This window comes from Peromyscus leucopus, chromosome 19 (assembly GCF_004664715.2).
Source record: "Peromyscus leucopus breed LL Stock chromosome 19, UCI_PerLeu_2.1, whole genome shotgun sequence".
Classification (NCBI taxonomy): Eukaryota; Metazoa; Chordata; class Mammalia; order Rodentia; family Cricetidae; genus Peromyscus; species Peromyscus leucopus.
In genome coordinates this window covers 31959757-31977675 of record NC_051079.1, presented here as the reverse complement: position 1 = coordinate 31977675, position 17919 = coordinate 31959757, and the positions used below count along the sequence as shown (strand labels likewise).

Sequence of the window (17919 nt, the reverse complement as noted above, 5' to 3'; positions counted from 1 at the left end):
TATAAGCGGTGGCAACGAGAGAATTATACAATTAGTTTTTGCAACCTGTGAATGCCATCTAGGACCCTATTCCAACATGCGGAATTCATAGGATGCTCCTAGAGTGGTATAATGTAATTTAAACTATCAAGGGAATCCACATTTTAAAAACATACCTGGCCTGTGACATTTTATAATTAATACATAGTTGGTTTTATTCCAGTACTTCATAAGCATGTGTTAATTCTTCTAATTTTTCTGTTTCTCTAATGAAGGATTTTGATAAAGAGATCGAATTAGACTATTAATGAGTCAAATATAAAGAGGTCTATCCCAAGGTGAGGACAGCTGGATTATAACTTATTCATGATCTGAAATGCCCGTTGGTATAAAAATATCTTCCATACCAGTAGGAGGAACACACATTTGAATTTTCACAGGACATGCCCAATTTATACTTTTTATTCCTAACAGTGTCCCATCTCCTCACAAGTGTCCCACTGCAGTGATCATCACACTATACCTTAATATTCTTCCTACTGGCTCTTGTCCCTAAAACCTGTCACAGTAACTAAGCAGTGACAGCTTAATGAGCACAAATCTCTGATTACAGTTTTGAAATAATACCCTCACATCCCTGGAGAAGAGAGACAATGCCCACAATAAAGCACAGCTCACAATATCTGTGCTCTGGCTCTCATTGCGCCACAAGATTCTATTTAGTGAGAAACCACTTTACTACTCTGTGCTTAGTTTTTCTCATCTATGAAATTTGGAGCCTAAAGCCTAGAGCAACTGTATGTGAGGATGCCTTGTTATTAATTCTAAAATGTATGCATCCATGTTAGAGGCAATAGGTAAATGAAGGCTTGTTTTTGTTTTTAATGAGGTAATGTGGAACGCTTTTGTGCTACCTGAATGTTGATGGAAGTTCAGATTTACATAATCTCCTTCTTTTTCTTCTGCAGTTTCTGTTTCTATTCTTGTTCTTCTCTCTTGCCTTCATTCTATGGCCTTGATGTCAAGGTGCCTCTTAAAGGTAAGATTCCATTTAACTCAATGGTACAGCTCTAAGAGGTAGCTGATAAAAAAAGCATGTTACATGTTGTTGTTGGATCACAGGTTTTTTCCAAACCAAACAGTTTAGTTAGCCATAAAATAAGACGTAGGTCCAATTCAGGTGAACTATTTTTAAAACTTAAAGTTGTATGCCATGGAAGTGATGTTTTCAGTTTAATTATATTGCCTTAAGAAGTTGCAACGTCTGTGAATCTTAGTGTTCTCATTGTGGCTGTCCATCACCCAGTCGACATTGTGTCTGTGTATCCACCAAGTGAAAAAACGTCATTGCGCCTTTAGTATTTCTCCAGCATGAATATGCTGGTTCTAAGACTCAGAGAAACCAATTATGACCACTATACCACTATTGCAATTCTGTCCCAACCTTTCCACAATGGAAGTCATGAAAGCATGATACTAAGTGAACTTGGATCTTGTTTTAAAACAATATACTTTTCAACATCAGTTCAAGAAGAGAAAAATGAAACCTTGTTATGGTTATTACCAAGCCTGTGTCTGATGAGCACATGCATTAGTAATTCTAGCTTGTGGTTCTCAATGTTCTCAGTGCTGAAAATAACAGGCACAGAAGCCTTATCATGCACCCCATGAGCCAGACCACTTGAGCTTGATAGAGTTGATGAAAGGTGGGAAGGACAGAGAGCAGGGACTGGTGTGCAGCTCACAGCATAGCAGGTGGTTCTGATAGCCAATCAGCAATGGAAACCACAAAGCTCAATACTACTGTTCGAATGGGGGGTTCCCCCTGACATTCTAAATATACTTCCTGTGGACCACTTTGACTTTGATTATCCTGTGAAATTACATTGTGCAGAGTTCCCTTCTAGGCTTCATATTCATTATTCTTCTTCTAGCAAGCAGAAAGATAGGAAAGAACACTTTCCCTCTTCATGGATGTTAACCTCATTGCCTCCCTGTAAAACAAACAAGAAGGCTTTAACATGACCTGAAGTTGGGAGATGAAAACAAAAAGACTAGAAAGTTTATGCCCTTTGAATAGCAATCCCTGGCTGTATTTCTTCTTCCAAAAGATTTTCATAGTCTGAAAACTATTCTTTGTCTGGAGATAATTTTGCCATGCACTAAGAAGACTGAGCCTCATAAAGGGAGGGAGAGCATAGGGTGTAAAGGAGTAAGCAAACAGTTCCTCCTCAAAATAAGCAGAGTAGATAAAGTTATTAAGGAGGCAATGCTACGGGTAATTTAGGAAAGACAAACTAGATCTCATAAATATCAGGTAGAAAGGCAAAAAACTTCAGTATCACTAACACTCATGCTGTCACGTACCGGGAGTTATTCTGAGCTACAAGTGCTTTTAATCCTCGTTCAATCACTCTCCAAGGTAAGTATCGCTTTTATTCCCATTTTACAGTTAGACATGACATCAAGTGACTGTCCACTATTATGCAGCTGTGCTTGGCAGGAGTAGGGGCTGAACGCACAAGCCTCATGCCATAGTCAGTTTTAATCAGCAAACAGCAGGGCATCTCTACTGCATTCCGAAGGATGTTCACATTGTCATGCAGGCGCAGCTTCTGCTGCTGTCTCATATGTCACTGAGATGTCGTCTTGTAAAATCACACTGTGTCATTTCCATGGTTTCTGCTAAGTTTTGGAGGGTTCCTGAGGAATATTCAAGATTGGCTGTGTGCTTCAAAGCAGCACATAGTTCATACTTAGTCACTTTCTCTAAAATGAAAAACTAATGTAGAAATATAATAGCAAATAAATGTGATAATGAATCTGGTCAGTATGAAATGTATGCAGGGAAAATGACAGTGGTTGAGAATTAAAGAAGTCAATTATAGTGTGAATTTTGCCACAGACTAGAAGTATGATAGTAGACTATTTATTTAATCTACATGAGTCTTTAAGTATTTACCTGCAGCAATGATGTGTTGAGAGAATTAAATGATGCCATACATGAAAAATACTTACCAAATTGCCTGCAAAAATAATTAAATAATTTGCAATTCCTAGCTAGCTACTATTATTTTTAAAGTTAGTTATTGCATTTGCTGATTTTTGTAATAGAAATATGAAAATATAACTTTCAGTTTTTCCAAGCAGATTGTAACATAAATCCAAACAAGAAGTTGCCTCTTTTCAGAAAATAATCTTGCCTTGATTAACTTATGGAAAGTCAACACTACTGAAAACTGAATGATGTTATTTGTATCTGCAAAGCAATTTAGATAAAGGTGGAAAGAAGAAAAGTAATCAGATTGTTCACAGATAGTAAAAGCATACCACAGATGATCTTGTATATACTAAGTCAATAATTGATTTTGTTCATAAGCCTAAAAGTAACTTACATATGAAGATATACATTCTTTAAAGCAAAGTGATTCATATTCATACATGCTTTCTTTGAGCAATACTGTAAGTGATCCCTGGTAGTTTTTAAAAATGCATCGTCCTGACATTTACATCGCCCTGATTTCAATCTCTAGCCCCAGCCAAAAAGGTCATAACTATATTTTTATCTAACACTACTAACAGCCCTGTTAAATAAATGCTATTCTCTTATTATACTTTATTATTTTGTGAGTCTGCACCCCCATAAAAACTACCCAGACTGGGTGATTTATAGATATTAAGGAGTTGTTTTTCACAGTTTGGAGGTTAAGAAGTCTACATCCAGTCATTGACAATCTATGTCTGATGAAGGCTCAGTTTCTGTTTCCAAGGTGACACATTGCTATGTGTTCTGTAAGAGACACTATGTCCTCATATAAAAGAAGGAATAGAGGGGCAAAAAGAACCTACTTAATTCCCTCTGGCATTTTATGGGCTAACAATCCAATCCATGGCAGTATCACCTCCTATGTCAATAGACAAGCCAAGGAAGCCTCTCCCCTCTAGCCTCAATTAGTTCTCATTCAATATTGAAATATTATATGATTTCACTCCCATGCTTGCACAGATCAGTTTACTTAACAATTCTCAATGCCATTTTCTTTATCGGTAAGATAGAAATAACAATGGCTATCTTTTACTGAATTCCACATGAATTTATTGAATGATACATTGCAGTTGAGTTCTGAAGGAATGAAAAGTGTGAGACCTGTCCCCAAGTTTCCAAATGGTGTGACTGGGTGAATGGTAGTGCCTTTAAGATACTGCAGTCTTTGGCTGCTGAGGGAAAGGAAACTTTTTTTGAGGATGTGGTCCAGAGTAGGTCAACTGCAAACCCATTGGAGAGCCACCACCCAAGAGTAGAACAAATTGGACTCAGTGGGTTTAAAAAGCACTTGAGAACAAAAGTTAGGGAGGTAGGGATCAGAGTTGGTATGGAAGGAGTTGGAGGATAAAAGTGAATATTATGTATACAGTGTTCTGTCTGCATGTTTGCCTGCCTGCCAGTAGAGGGCACCAGATCTCATTATAGATGGTTGTGAGCCACCATGTGGTTGCTGGAAATCGAACTCAGGACCTTTGGAAGAGCAGCTAGTGCTCTTAACCTCTGAGCCATCTCTCCAGCCCTAAAGTGAATATTATCAAAATATACTGTATGAAAATCTCAAATAACCAATGAAAGTATTGTTTGAAGATACTTAAATCACAAATCAGAGGTCACATGCTCTTGGTTCAGAGCCTGCTGGCATATAGGTTCAGAATGATACCTGTATGCTTCAGAGAAGGAAGGAAAAGTCAAAACTTGCTTAAAAGAATCTCTGTGGCTCACAGTGTGATTCTGGATAATTGATGTTATTTAGTTTGAATGCAGCTGGCCTCACAATAGCAATAATAATTTCCTTTAAAGATACGCCTTAATTTGTAAAAATGTAAAATCCTAGGAAATTGCTTATAAACTAATTGGTTTTAAAAAACTAACATGTGCTAAAGACAACAAGTATTATCTAGCTCACTATGATAGGCAGAAAGAGTGGCAGATAGCTACAGTCCCAATATTGGGGCAGTGAGGGTAAGGGAATTGGGAGTACAAAGCTAGCCATGGCCAAAATCAAACAGAAAATAAATGAAAATGATATATGCCTGTGATCCAGAATATATGATGCAATTTCTCATAGACTATAAACTGAAAACTTCCAAGTAAATGCATTTGGAAGGGAACCTATTTATTTTATGTATACAGATGCATAAACATCCATCTAAAACATTGTTGTATAGGTTCAGATGAAATCTCTTTGCCAGAGAGTGAAGAATATTATTCTTTTTTTTTTTAAAAAAAAAAAAAAACTATTATATCTTATGTGTATGGGTGTTTTGCCTGCATGTGTTCAGCACATGTGTGAAGTCTCCACAGAAGCCAGAAGAGGGCATTGGGTCTCCTGAAACTGGAGTTACAGGTGGTTGTTAGCCACCACCACTTGAGTACTGGGAATCAAATCTGGGTCTTCTGGAAAAGCAGTGGTGCTCTTAACCAAAGAGCCAGCTCTCTGGCCCCTGAAAACATTATTAAGCTCTTGTGGTAGTGGGGTGTAAATGTGAATTCAGTCTCATCTTTTCAGTTCAGTCTTCTTTTCTTTCCTCATCCTTTAAATCATTCTTTGATTGTATTCCACCACTTCCCATTCACTTCTAGTACCTGAAAATCTTGCTCAGTTTAAAACTTCGATCTCATATTTAATTTAATGTCATGTCTTTTCTTATCCTATCTTAATCAAGATCAGATATCCCTAAAGATGAATAGGTTCATGATTTAGCTGTAGATCTCATGCCTTTCTTTCATCCATGGGGCTCAGTATTTATTGAAAGGACAGAGGAACAGAAGAAGAGGGATCCTGCTTCTGAATGATTGTCACAATCTCACTGACTTTGATTGACCAGGTCTTTGAAGTCTTTTCTTGGAGAGGTGGCCAAAGACTGGCCATCCTGAGAGTATGCATCAAACACGTGCTTTTCAAAGGGCCATTCTAAGAATGTACAGTGTACTAGTCTCAGCCTACCTGAGACCCAACCCTCTCCGGTGTTGTTCTGGCTCCCACCAGTGGGGCTCTAGCCCACAGCTTCCTGCTGGGGAGCCCATCTCTTGTTGAAGCATAAGCAGAGATCATAAAACTTCTGTCCCCATCTCTACTCTGTCATCCCACTCCAATTCTCTCCTCTGAAAAACAAGAGAAGAGAAAGAATTATATATACAAAAGACAGGTCTCTTCCTGTGTACACATCACCAGTCTTTTAATGCCTCTTGTCAATGCTCCTCCCCCCAATGTATTCTCTTTTATTTGTCTATTTAGCCATTTATTCATTCATTCATTTATTTTATATGTGTGTAGAGGTTGGTTCTTTCTTTCCACATTGATGAGGCAAACTCTCTCTTTCTTCAGCGGCTGTACTATATACTCCAGTCTGTACGATTCCAGGTAATTCTCCTGTCTCCACCTCCCATATCCTTATAGAAGTGCTGGGGTTACATATAAGTACCACAACATCCAGCTTCTTTATGGGTTCTGGGGATCCAAACTCAGGTCACCAGGCTTATGCAGCAAGTGTGTTTATCCACCTGCCCATCTTCTGTGCCTTCTCTCATCACAACCTCATGCTCTCATTCATTGTACACCTTTCCCATAACCTACTCTGTGACTACACTCACCATCTTAATCTAAACCTTTGGAGCAAAATGTTCACACAAACATACACTACAGATATGTCTAACTTGTGCCTACAATCTGTTTAATGTGCCTCTATGTGGTGATTTGGAAATGGGATGGAGATATGGAATATCTTCTTATCTATCAATTTGGATCTTGGTCAACATTTCTGGGATAATAGCATAATCTTTCTACAGAATCAATACTTCTTATTTATTTAGATGAAAAAAAAAGTGCTACTTAGGGAAGCTGAATAACTTGAGGCAACAACAGAGATTTTTTTTCTTTTCTTTTTTTTTTGCTCTATCCATGTCATTCAGAGCAAAGGCCTGTCCTTAAGCAAGACATGATAGCATGTCCTCTTGTGCCATCTCTGGCTTTCCTTAGAAGAGAGAACATTATAAAAGAGAGTTCTACTTAAGTGAAAATCCAGACGTGGCCACAGCTCATTTTCAGGGATATTTCAGAGTCAACCAAAGAGTCTGTACTGGAGAATTCTCAGTGTTCTATCAGTCCCTAGGGTGAGAAAACATGCCAGTGGTTGTAATTGTAGAATAGGAAGTGTGATATAAAAGTAAATCATAGAAAGTTGTAGATAATGTAGCTTTTAAAATAGTATCTGGCAATAATGATAATAGTTAACATATCCAGGCACTAACTATAAAAACTATTATTTCTTTATATGTATCTTATTTCAATAAATCATGGAATAAATAATTCTTTTTTCTCTCTTAAAGCAACTAAGCCTGGAGATATATGATTTTCCAAAAAGCATTTAGCTCAAAACATAGACAAGAATAATAATGTTTTATCTTTATTTTTAAAAGCTTGTTTTGGGTTTCAGTTTGTTTTTTTCTGTCAGAGTTTGAACAAAACTTGTCTTGTCTAAGAGTTTGCCTTTTAAGCAGATCAAGCTACATCTTGCACGGCCTTGATGCAGGGAGAGGGGCTTAGACCTGCCTCTACTAAATGTACCAGGCTCTGCAGACTCCCTTTGACCTTGCCTTGTTGGAGGAGGGAATGGGGGGTGGGTTGGGGGGGGGAGGCAGGAAGGGCCAGAGAAGGGAGAAGAGGAGGATCTGTGATTGGTACATAAAATAAATTTTAAAAATCCTTAATTTAAAAAAAGAAAAGAGTTTGCCTTTTTTTCTGACTTAGCTGTTAACATAGATGACGTTTGATAAATTCTTTTCCTCTGTCTTACAGAAAAAAATCAAGAACACAGATCATACCCCCAGAAGGCAAATGCTTTTAAACCTTCAAAGATGGCAAAATTGTTTACATCGACATAAGGGAAATCAAAAGCTAAGAACTACCTACTCTGTAGCCAAGACTGTGCTTTAAAGCCGTTATTCAAGATTTCTTACTTGACAGTTTATAATGACCCTGTTGAAAAATCTACATTATATGCTGCATTTAATGAAATGTGTGTATGTCGAACCAGAAGAAGAGAACTAACTATAAACGTACAGTGTGTAAAGGAAAAATTCAGCAATGAAACCAGTTTCAGCAGATCAAGAGAAGATGTGTCTTGGGCATGGAACCAAAGTTACAAAGAAACATTCAACTCCTGCTGTGCAGGGGGGGTCATTTTAATGTAACACCACACCCCATAGAAAGACTATTCCTGAAAATAAACATCATTTTAAAAAAAACAAAAGAAAAAAAAAAACAAGGGTGGGCGGGGAATGAAGCACGAGGAGTACCTATGAGGAGCTATTTACAATAAAATGTTTCATTTGAAAAGTCTGGTTTCTTACTACAGGGATTTGCTTTTCTGTCCTTATAATTGTTTTAAACTCAGGAACAGAGACGTCCATGATACGGATGGAAGAAACATTCTCCATTTTGTTTCTCCAAAAGGTGGAGTTGGGGATCAGAAGTGGATCCCAGTTATGCTACAAGCAACCAAGTCAAAGGACTCTGGGGAGTGTAACACGGGCTATAAATGGAAATCTGATGCTTCCTTGTATCACATGCCTGCATTTCTCCACCATGGACAGACTGGTCTCATCCATATTGAAAATGATGAAGATTATACCCACAAGTTACAAACTCCCTAACTTAGCTCTGTCTAGAGCATCAAGATCTATAGGGAACTAGGGCCAGAAAACACCTCTGCATCTTCCAGTTTCAAGTTCAAATTGCCTGCAAATGAATAAGCTGTCCAACTTGGGTAACATCCTAGAAGTGATAAGTCAAATGCCAACAGTCGGGTTTGCCAGAGAGCTATGGATATTAAGTATCCTGCTATACCCAAAGCAATCTGAACTCTTGTCATTTAGAACAATGAAATTATTTTCTGAGATAGATGACAGAGACAAGATGGGTCTACTTTTTTAGAAAGAGGTAACGTTACTGACACTGTGGTTCTTTACCACAGGCAGGTAGAAAACTCGTACTTCTCCTAAGTTATGTATTACTGAGTCTTGGATTCAGCGCTGACAGTAAGTATATGTTCCTGAAAAGCTGATTTTACACCTCATTTACTGTAGATAACAAGACAACCTCAAGTTTTCAAATATTCCAAGTTTTCTTTCGGGAGCTAGAATTCCCATGCATAGAGAATGTGTGTAGGGAGCCAGAAACTCTTTCTAGGAAATGTTACACAAATAGTTCCATATGTGAATTGAGCATATTCTCCTTCAGTTTCTGCACTGGCATTTTCCAAGCCAGAACAACAACCGAAAAATCTACAAGACAAAACAGGATGCTGGAGTCCCACATTTCTGTCCTTGTTTTGAATGCTTACCTACCCAAGTGTTTGGCCCAGTCACTGAGCCTCTCTGTGCCTCAGATTCCTCATCTGCAAAATGGGGGTTAGATGCTTTTTTTTTTTTTTTTTTTTTGGAAGGTTTTATTTGCAATTCTGGAACAAGAGGTGCTTAAAGTAGCACAAAGTGCTTTGTAACTGTTGTAAATGCTATATTGTTTGACTTCCCTGTACAACGAAACAGTTACCGAGTTTGGTTCAAACAGCATAGCATTACTGGAGCTTCCCCATCAAGCTACCTGGGACATTGTTAGCAATAAATTGTGAGATTCAAAACCACGATGCTGAATCATCTATCTCAAATGGATTGACTCATGCTATGTTATTCCCATGCTAAGCACCTCCTATGCTCTCCCGATTGCATAAACACACCATCAAACCAGACCCTGTTGCCATCACAGGAGAGCCAACCATGCAACCAAGTGTTGGCAAGAAGAGAAAGCAACCGAGAAACCCGAATATTTCTTTCAAGGAATGCCAGATGATGTGTCCTAAAGCAAACATAAAAATCAGAGCTATCCAATGGACTCTTTGTGCAACTAAGGTAAGTTCCAGATCAAACGCTAAAGATTTAGGTTCATCGTGCAGTTGATGTGAAACAGGGTACTTATACTATGCCTGCCACCCAGCTAACTCTCAGTCATATGTGGAAAAATACAAATGACTTTTTTTTTAACCTCTTTAATTACACTTCACCTACCATTATGGGGCCCACTTGAGAAAATCCATACTTTATCTGCTCCAAACATGCCTTTCTTCTCTCCTTTTGGCCCTCCCTATCAAGAACCTGATAGGTTAATTTTAATACCAGAGCACTACATGTAAATTATTATGAATGTTAATAATATGCCATATCTGCTTCCCTGCTGTTAGTTGAATTGCATCAATCCCATACTGAACTGTGAGAGCAGCGGCTGATTGGTCATCTCTAAAACTTAGACGTGTGTGTGTGTGTGTGTGTGTGTGTGTGTGTGTGTGTTGGAGAACATTCTTTCTGTTTAATATCCAGAATACCAAGGAAATTTCTCTAGATTGTGAGCTAAATGGTGTTATCTTTACCAAGTTTGGGTCATGTCCTCAAAATGAACGCTCTAATATTTAGACTAGGGAATTTTGAAAGATTCCATCCATATTTACAATTACAGCAATGTTGAGAAAATTGCAGGTGTGTGTTTTGCTCATTTACAGATCCATGAAAATGGAATGCTTCCTTGCATATGATGCTCAGAAAAGCCAAAAGAATGTAACTTTAGTAATAGAGAGATCTGCTACGACTTTGTTTCTTATTTTCCAAAAAGATAATTCCCACTTATTTAATTTCTGTATCTATACCATCCATATACACTTGGCCAGAGATTGAGGGAGAATTAGCACAATAAGAGTCCATTTACCTATGTTCTCTTAGCCAAGGACGCATCTCTTTGAAACTGACTGGAGTAGTTCAAGAGGAAGAAAAGCTCCTATTTAGCACTGCCGGCACAGTGACCTCACCATGAGTGAGAAGAAATGCAAAGACTCTGTGTGATAACCATTCTACAAAACACTGTCATCAGCTTCACCATCCCTTTTTAAATATCATCTAACTTGTATTTCAGATGAAGAATTAGGTTAGTGATGATCCTGTTTGACTTAGGTCTTGTCAGTTAAATTGCTGCTAAAAGTAAGGTTTTAAGAATGAAAGAATACACTTGGCCTTGATTTTGATTTTTTTCTTCCATCTAGAAATAACTTCTTATGCAAGTATGTGGTTCTCCCCAGCTTAGGAGATAGGGTCATCTCTGGGATCAGAAAGGGTTTCCACCCACTGTAGAAGAAATAAAATTTGCCAAACCATTTGTGCTGCAGTATTTTATTTCAACCTGTGTATTTTTCATTATTTACATCAACCTTGTCCAGTTTTCTTCTGCTTATTTATTGTTAACTTTTTCTATAAACCCATTGTAAAATTTGTATGTTTATATCTTCATTGTAATTGATAAGCACCTTATTTTAAAATGATGCCTATTGTTTTAACCTGCCTGGGTTTTCATAGAAACTGTAAAAAGAATATCTGTTGGTTATATGTTGGTATTTAAATAACTGGACAGTCTCTGCAATCTTACATCAAAGTAGATGACCAATGTACTCTATATTAAAACATATAGTTGTATATTTTTTATCTGTCAAAAAGTGGAGTGGAACACACACACACACACACACACACACACACACACACACACACACGAGTGTACTGGAATAAGAATTGTAGGAATCAACTATGTCATTTGGGAGTCACATTGCTTTTGTTACAATTTAACTGCCCTTGCTCTCTCTCCACCTTTCCCTCACCTCCCTTCTTTTTTATTTTTTCTATGGTGGTGCTAGAGGTTGAATCCAGGTGCCTGAGTATTCTAGACAGCATAGAGCCATATCCCATCAGATCCTTGCCCTGGTAACGTAATAGGTTTTAGGGATTAAACTTGATCTACTATTTGGAAAAAAAAAATAAGTTTTGAAGTATCAGTAATGGAAGTAGATCTTAGACGACTGTTTATGGCCTGAGCTACTGCTTCCAGGATGGACCCACACTCCTCTTCCAGTGAATTTCTATTCTGGATGGGAAAAGAGACACAGGAGAAAGATCTCCTTCCTGACTACTTTGTAATTCCCATACAGAATACTGCCTAGAGAGTGGATTCCAGACATCGCTACAGAAGGACTTAGCATGATGGAAGAATGGAGTTGGTCCTCAGGATGCCTCTTTAAGGGCCAAATTCTATTATTCCATTTCATAACTGAGCAGGGCAGGTCCTCATTCCATCCCTGACTTTAGCAGTTGAGTTCTTCCTAAATAAATCTTCTATTGCTGGGAGAGCCTGAGTCCAATTCTTAATTGGAATGTTAAAAGATGTATGTAAAGGGACAGTACCGGAAAATGGATTATAATTTACTACATTCATTCTGCTGTGTCAAACTCAGAGGTATAAATGATTGACTTAAATGAGGCTTTCTGTACCAAACTTTTTACACCCACCATATTTCCATTTTTGTTATCTACAGTCCTATAGGGTGGCTGTGGTGGAGGCAAACAATATTGAATCCCCTTTGCCCACTATGAAGACTGCACATACTTCCTAAAGGATGTATGATCTCATTTCCTAATTAGGAGCAGACCTGGAACCTGTTAGAAACTGTAATCCCTTGTTTGACTGACACCTCACAAAATGTGCCTATTTACCCACTAGCTACACTGTCTCCCCCACAGTAAAGCAGGTCGACATCCAAACACTTATAAGGTGTACTTATTCATGCATATGTATTCTGTACACAGTATGATGGTGCAGGCATCAATAGATATGTATCTCAGACCTGGACAGAGTACTTAGAGAAGATGCTTTTCTGATGTTGCTAGGCAACTTGCTTTTGTCTAGCATATGGTGTCTACACTCACCCTTCCTTGGCTGCCTCTTGGCTCGGCTGACCCACCTTCCACCATTACCACTCTCTCCTGTTGCCTGTGAATTTTCAATGACTCAGTCCCCCTAAGCCAGAAATTTTTATTCCTAGAATCTCAACAAAGAAAGCCAGCGCAATTTACAGTATTAATGTCAGTCAAAGGTCCTATGTTTTTTATCAACTAAACTTGCATCTCAAGAAGCTTTTGTGCATGATCTAACCTATAGTGTCTAATTCTGTTGGGACTTAAGTTTAGAGTGAATAGGTTTGAATCCACAACTCCTTGTGTGTCTACTGAGTTAGTGTAGCCAGGGAGCCTGTTTCCAAAGCGTCCCCCTGTTTTCAAAGGAAATACAGTCGCCTGCATTAGTCAGGGTTTTCCCTGTCTCATCAGCATGACTCTGTAGGCTACTTCACTGCTTACTCATGAGAGGGAGGACAGAGCTGGTTGCAGCAGAGGGATTATGGGAAGTTCATGGGACATGTACATGTACTGTATGTATCACCATAGAGACTGGAATCCATTTATTGTATGTAAAGTTTTATGAATGGTTATTTTATAATTTATGTATTTAATATAGCAATCAATGAATTCTGGTGTTTTAGTTTCTATGAAAAAAATAAACTGCATTTTTAAGAAAAATATTTACCTTGTATTATTCCTAGGATTTTTTAAAAATTATAACTCAACTCATAACGTTTTGTAAAAGCAGGGTGAGGCAAATTAGGATTAACGGCATAATTTTGTGAAATAAATTCAACATCAAGAATAGGAAGCACATATCTTCTCTTGTCAGTCTTTGGAAATCTCAAATTTATGCTGTTTGGCGCAGGCACACTTACAAGGAGACCAAGGCAGGATGTACAGCCTTCTGCAAAGAGCTGTAGTTCTTAGCATCCCTTTTCAGAGGAGTGTGCCAAGTGCTCACTATCCCAATTCTAACCTTGCTTCCATGTTCCCAGCTATTTATCCCTGCCCCCTGCTTTGTAGAGTTACCAGACATGGTAACTGAGCAAGTGTGTTCTACAGGAGCATCCGCCATGTGTCAAATTCTATGTTCTAGATGCTCTGGGTGAAATTTCATAGACCTTGCAATCTGATGTGGTGAAAAACCTAGACAGGCTTGAGGGGCTGGTCACTGCACAGGCTTTGAGTCAAATCCTGTTCTATGTTTTATTTATGCTCTTCCTGGCCAGGAATTCTCTCTCATTTCCCCCTCACCTACATATGTCTTACAGTTGCAGGTGTACCTTAGCTATCACCTCCTTCAAGAATTGAGTATGTTTTTAACACTTGTTGAGGCCAGATTCCTTACAGATACATGAAACCACTTATGTGTATATAAGCTATAACAATAGAAAGGAGACTGGGGAAGGAAGGGCTGGCAGTTAGGGAAGGACGAGAGGGAGAGAAAGGGATGGGAAAAGACGTGAATATGTTCAAAACTGTCTTTATGAAACTCAGCACTATGTACAATGCACATGCATCAGTAAGAAACTTTGAAAAACGTGTTTGGCAGAGTAGCCTTTCCATGGTCCCTGTGTCCTGTTGTGCTTTCCCACACAAAGTTACTGGGGTTGTGCCTTTTCACTCCATTCCCAACTTAAACCTGAGGGCTGTCTTAAGCTACCACACCTTTGCATCTAGGTCAGGTCCTCGTCCTGAACAGAATCTTACTGAATGACTCTCGTTCTGTTGTTTTCTGTATTGGACTGTCCAGGGAGGATTCACATACCATTCGGGTGATCAGAGAAGGCTCCATGAAGGAAGAGAGAGCTGGACCAGGATGCTTCAGTGGAAACAAATGGGCTTTTGTTTGTTTTGCTATTCTCTTCCTTATAATTATTCCTTTCTTCCCTCCCCTCCTTCCTTTCTTCCTTTTTCCTTCTCCATTTCTTATTTTGCCACCTTATGCTTAAGAAGAGTTTTGTTTTTTTCATGAACCAAAAGATATTTCTAAAACATGTGCAAATAAACTACCAAGTACTGTGAGTCTGTTCCTTCTGGGTACTATACTATACTCTATACTTGTACCTTCTGGGTACTATACTGTACTCTATACCTGTGCCTTCTGGGTACTATACTGCACTGTATGCCTGCTCCTTCCTGGGTACTATACTGTACTCTATACCTGTGCCCTCTGGGTACTATACTGCACTGTATGCCTGCTCCTTCCTGGGTACTATACTGTACTCTTTACCTGTGCCTTCTGGGTACTACACTCTACTGTATGCCTGCTCCTTCCTGAGTGTTCTCCAGTTAGTTTCTATTCTTTTGTATTCTACTATCTGGCCACCAGAGGGAGCATTTGCCCAGGAAAAACAAGCACCCCCCCCCCCCAAAGTCTGAAGTTGACTTTACGTGGTATTTTGTGGGGTTTATTGTGCTTTTGTTTTCTTTCCCACATCCATCTGAAGTGACAGCCTAAAATCAAGTGTTGGAGTGCCCACTCTTCTGCAATGGTTTTCACCATCTGAATTTGCAACTTTTCAGTTCTGGATATGGAGGGGTACACATGGGCAGCAAATTCATCTGCAAACACAAAGACCCGAAAACCCTGGTGACCAGTTACACACCCTCCAAATACCCCAGACTTGCTCCAGACACAAAGGGGGTCAAGGCAATGCACCAGAGTCACTCCCTAAGTCCCCACCTCTGAAATGAGCTCCCCCAGGGAACAGACAGGGGTGGCATGTTATTGTGTCTAAGATTCTCATACTATGTAGGAAGCTTTGGTTGTTTTTCTTTCTTTTTTCTTTTGTAAAATCACAGTACTATGTTTAAAATGTCATTGCCAAAACACACTCTGTTTCCCTAAAGGGATTTTCAAAGAAAAGAATTAAGGATGGGTCCTTAAAACATTAGTTACCTCCCAAGAAGCCCAAGAATGAAAAACAGCAATGATGGACTTGTACAAATGTTGACTTCATACACTTAAATTCCGTAAGTCCACTTTCCCTAACTATCAACGGTACTGTGACAAAGTACCCTGGCTTCTACCATTCCCACTTCCTCAGCTACCCAAGGGCTGCTACGTGAAAGCACAACTTCAAGTATGCCAGCAGCTTCAATTTCATTTCAAATGGAAGAAAAATCGTCACCCACTAACGTCGACCTCTTCTGGACTTTCCTCTCTTTTCTGTTTCAAGAGGTGCGTACATAGCAGTTAGTCACACAGGGTCCCACTCTTGTCTATACCAATAGCCATGTGCTATCCAGTGAGTAACTTAGACGCTCGAAACCTTCATTTTCTTACCTGTAAAATGCAGAGATAATGCCCCTTGCTTCATTGGACTGTGATGAGAATTCAATAATCAGCAGCAGGGTCAGAACAGAGGATACTGTGTGGCTAGAACCCAGTCAGGATGCAGTAAGTCACACTTTCGTGAGTCTGTTGTTCAGTTTGTTGGTGCAGAAGGATGCTGTGGGAGCTCGTAGCATGAAAGGGCGGAAGTAGAAAAGAAAAGCTGCTTTCCCCGGCATCCGTGCCTTCAGAATCCCTCCGCAGCTACTGGCAGTTCGGTTCCCTGTCAAACCACAGAAAATGCCTTCAACGCCTCACAATGGCAAACAAATACACAGTGCTTTATTCTGGGTTTGAGCCTTGAGACTGGGGGTGCAGCCCCAGACAGAGTGCATGCATGACATGTATAAGACTCTCAATGACAGCCCCATCACCTCTCAAAATGACAAAGGACAAAACTGCAGTCTTCCCTTTCAGACTAGGGTTATAGGTGGTGGAAGAGGTACAAAAAAATGGCGGGAGAACCCAGGCAAAATGCTAAGAGCCAAGTACGACTATGAAGCTTGTGCAGCCCCTTTAAATTGCCCGCAGTCATCACAGGAGGTGCTGTAGGAGGAACAGCCCTCTAAGGTGTGTCTGACTCAGGCATTACTGACTTAATGAAGTAAGCACTTCTGACCTGGAAAAAGACCTTAATGTGTGTTCACTCATTTTCTTATTTGGTCATTTTTCAGTAAATATTGATTGAACAGCTACAGTGGAGAGGCATGCCTGGGCATAAAGCGGGCGGCATATGGAAGCGACTCACCTATTGGGAGGCCATTAGGAAGCAACAGAGCCAAGACCCAAGTCAGACCCTCTGACTCCACAGTTAGAGAACTTTTCACTAAAAACCACAATGAAGTCAACTCATTTAATCATTTTAGAACAAATTGTAAAATCTTAGATGGTGTGTAGCAGAATCTTAAAGGGTCTTATTAATAAAAACAAACCGGGGTCAGTTATTGGGGTGAATGCTGAAAGATCAGAGAAGCAGAATAAGCCACAGCTTCCTCACCTCGCCGACTCCTCAGCTGATCCTGTTTCCTCAGACAGGAAGCCTCTGAGTCCTCATCCAAATGGATCTCAGCTGAACTGTGCTGCTCAAAGCCTAAAAGCTTAACCAGCTCTAGTTCCTGGTCCCCATGCCTTATATACCTTTCTGCCATCACTTCCTGGGATTAAAGGCACGCGTCACCATGCCTGGCTGTTTCCAGTGTGGCCTTGAACTCACAGAGATCCGGATGGATCTCTGCCCCTGGAATGCTAGGATTAAAGGCGTGTGCTACCACTGCCTAACCTCTATGTTTAATATTATGGCTGTTCTGTTCTCTGACCCCAGATAAGTTTATTAGGGTGCACAATATTTTGGGGAACACAATATCACCACAATGGTATAATATGTAAATGTACTAATATACTTACTAATATAAGTGATATGTATAATCTATCACTCATTAAATAAACAGCAGTGTTAGAATGACAGAGTCCCTGATGTGAGGCAGAAAGTTTCCATGAATTTTTTTTTTTCACATGCTTGTGCAGCCAATAGCAGGATCTCAGATTGCAGGCTCACCCTTGAAGTCCAGCTTCATTACCACACATGCCTTCAAAACCTTGACCAACTTCTTAAATCTCTGAGGCTCAAATTCCTTACACTTTGAGCAATCATGTCTCCTTGGGGTCATGCTGAGGATTCAATATTAATTGGCCACAATGAAACACTGAAACTATACAGAAAATGCTTCCTGCAGACTCCATCATGGTCATTCATAGTCTTAATATCTACATTTACATTTTACATTATGAA

General features: G+C 39.4%; 1 protein-coding gene across 4 annotated transcripts in view; it reads left to right on the top strand.

Moving 5' to 3' along the window:
* Window positions 1-14417, top strand: part of Jakmip2 (janus kinase and microtubule interacting protein 2) — a 155782-nt gene extending 141365 nt beyond the window's left edge. For 2 of the 4 annotated variants that reach the window (XM_028881736.2, XM_028881734.2), the window contains one exon: window positions 948-1018. In XM_028881736.2, the coding sequence (XP_028737569.1) occupies window positions 948-998 (51 nt within the window). In that variant the 3' untranslated portion in view covers window positions 999-1018. Of the gene's footprint in view, window positions 1-947; window positions 1019-7823 lie in introns of those variants that run through there. The other 2 variants (XR_005089502.1, XM_037197131.1) reach the window with 2 other exon arrangements.
* Window positions 14418-17919: the final 3502 nt, after the last annotated feature.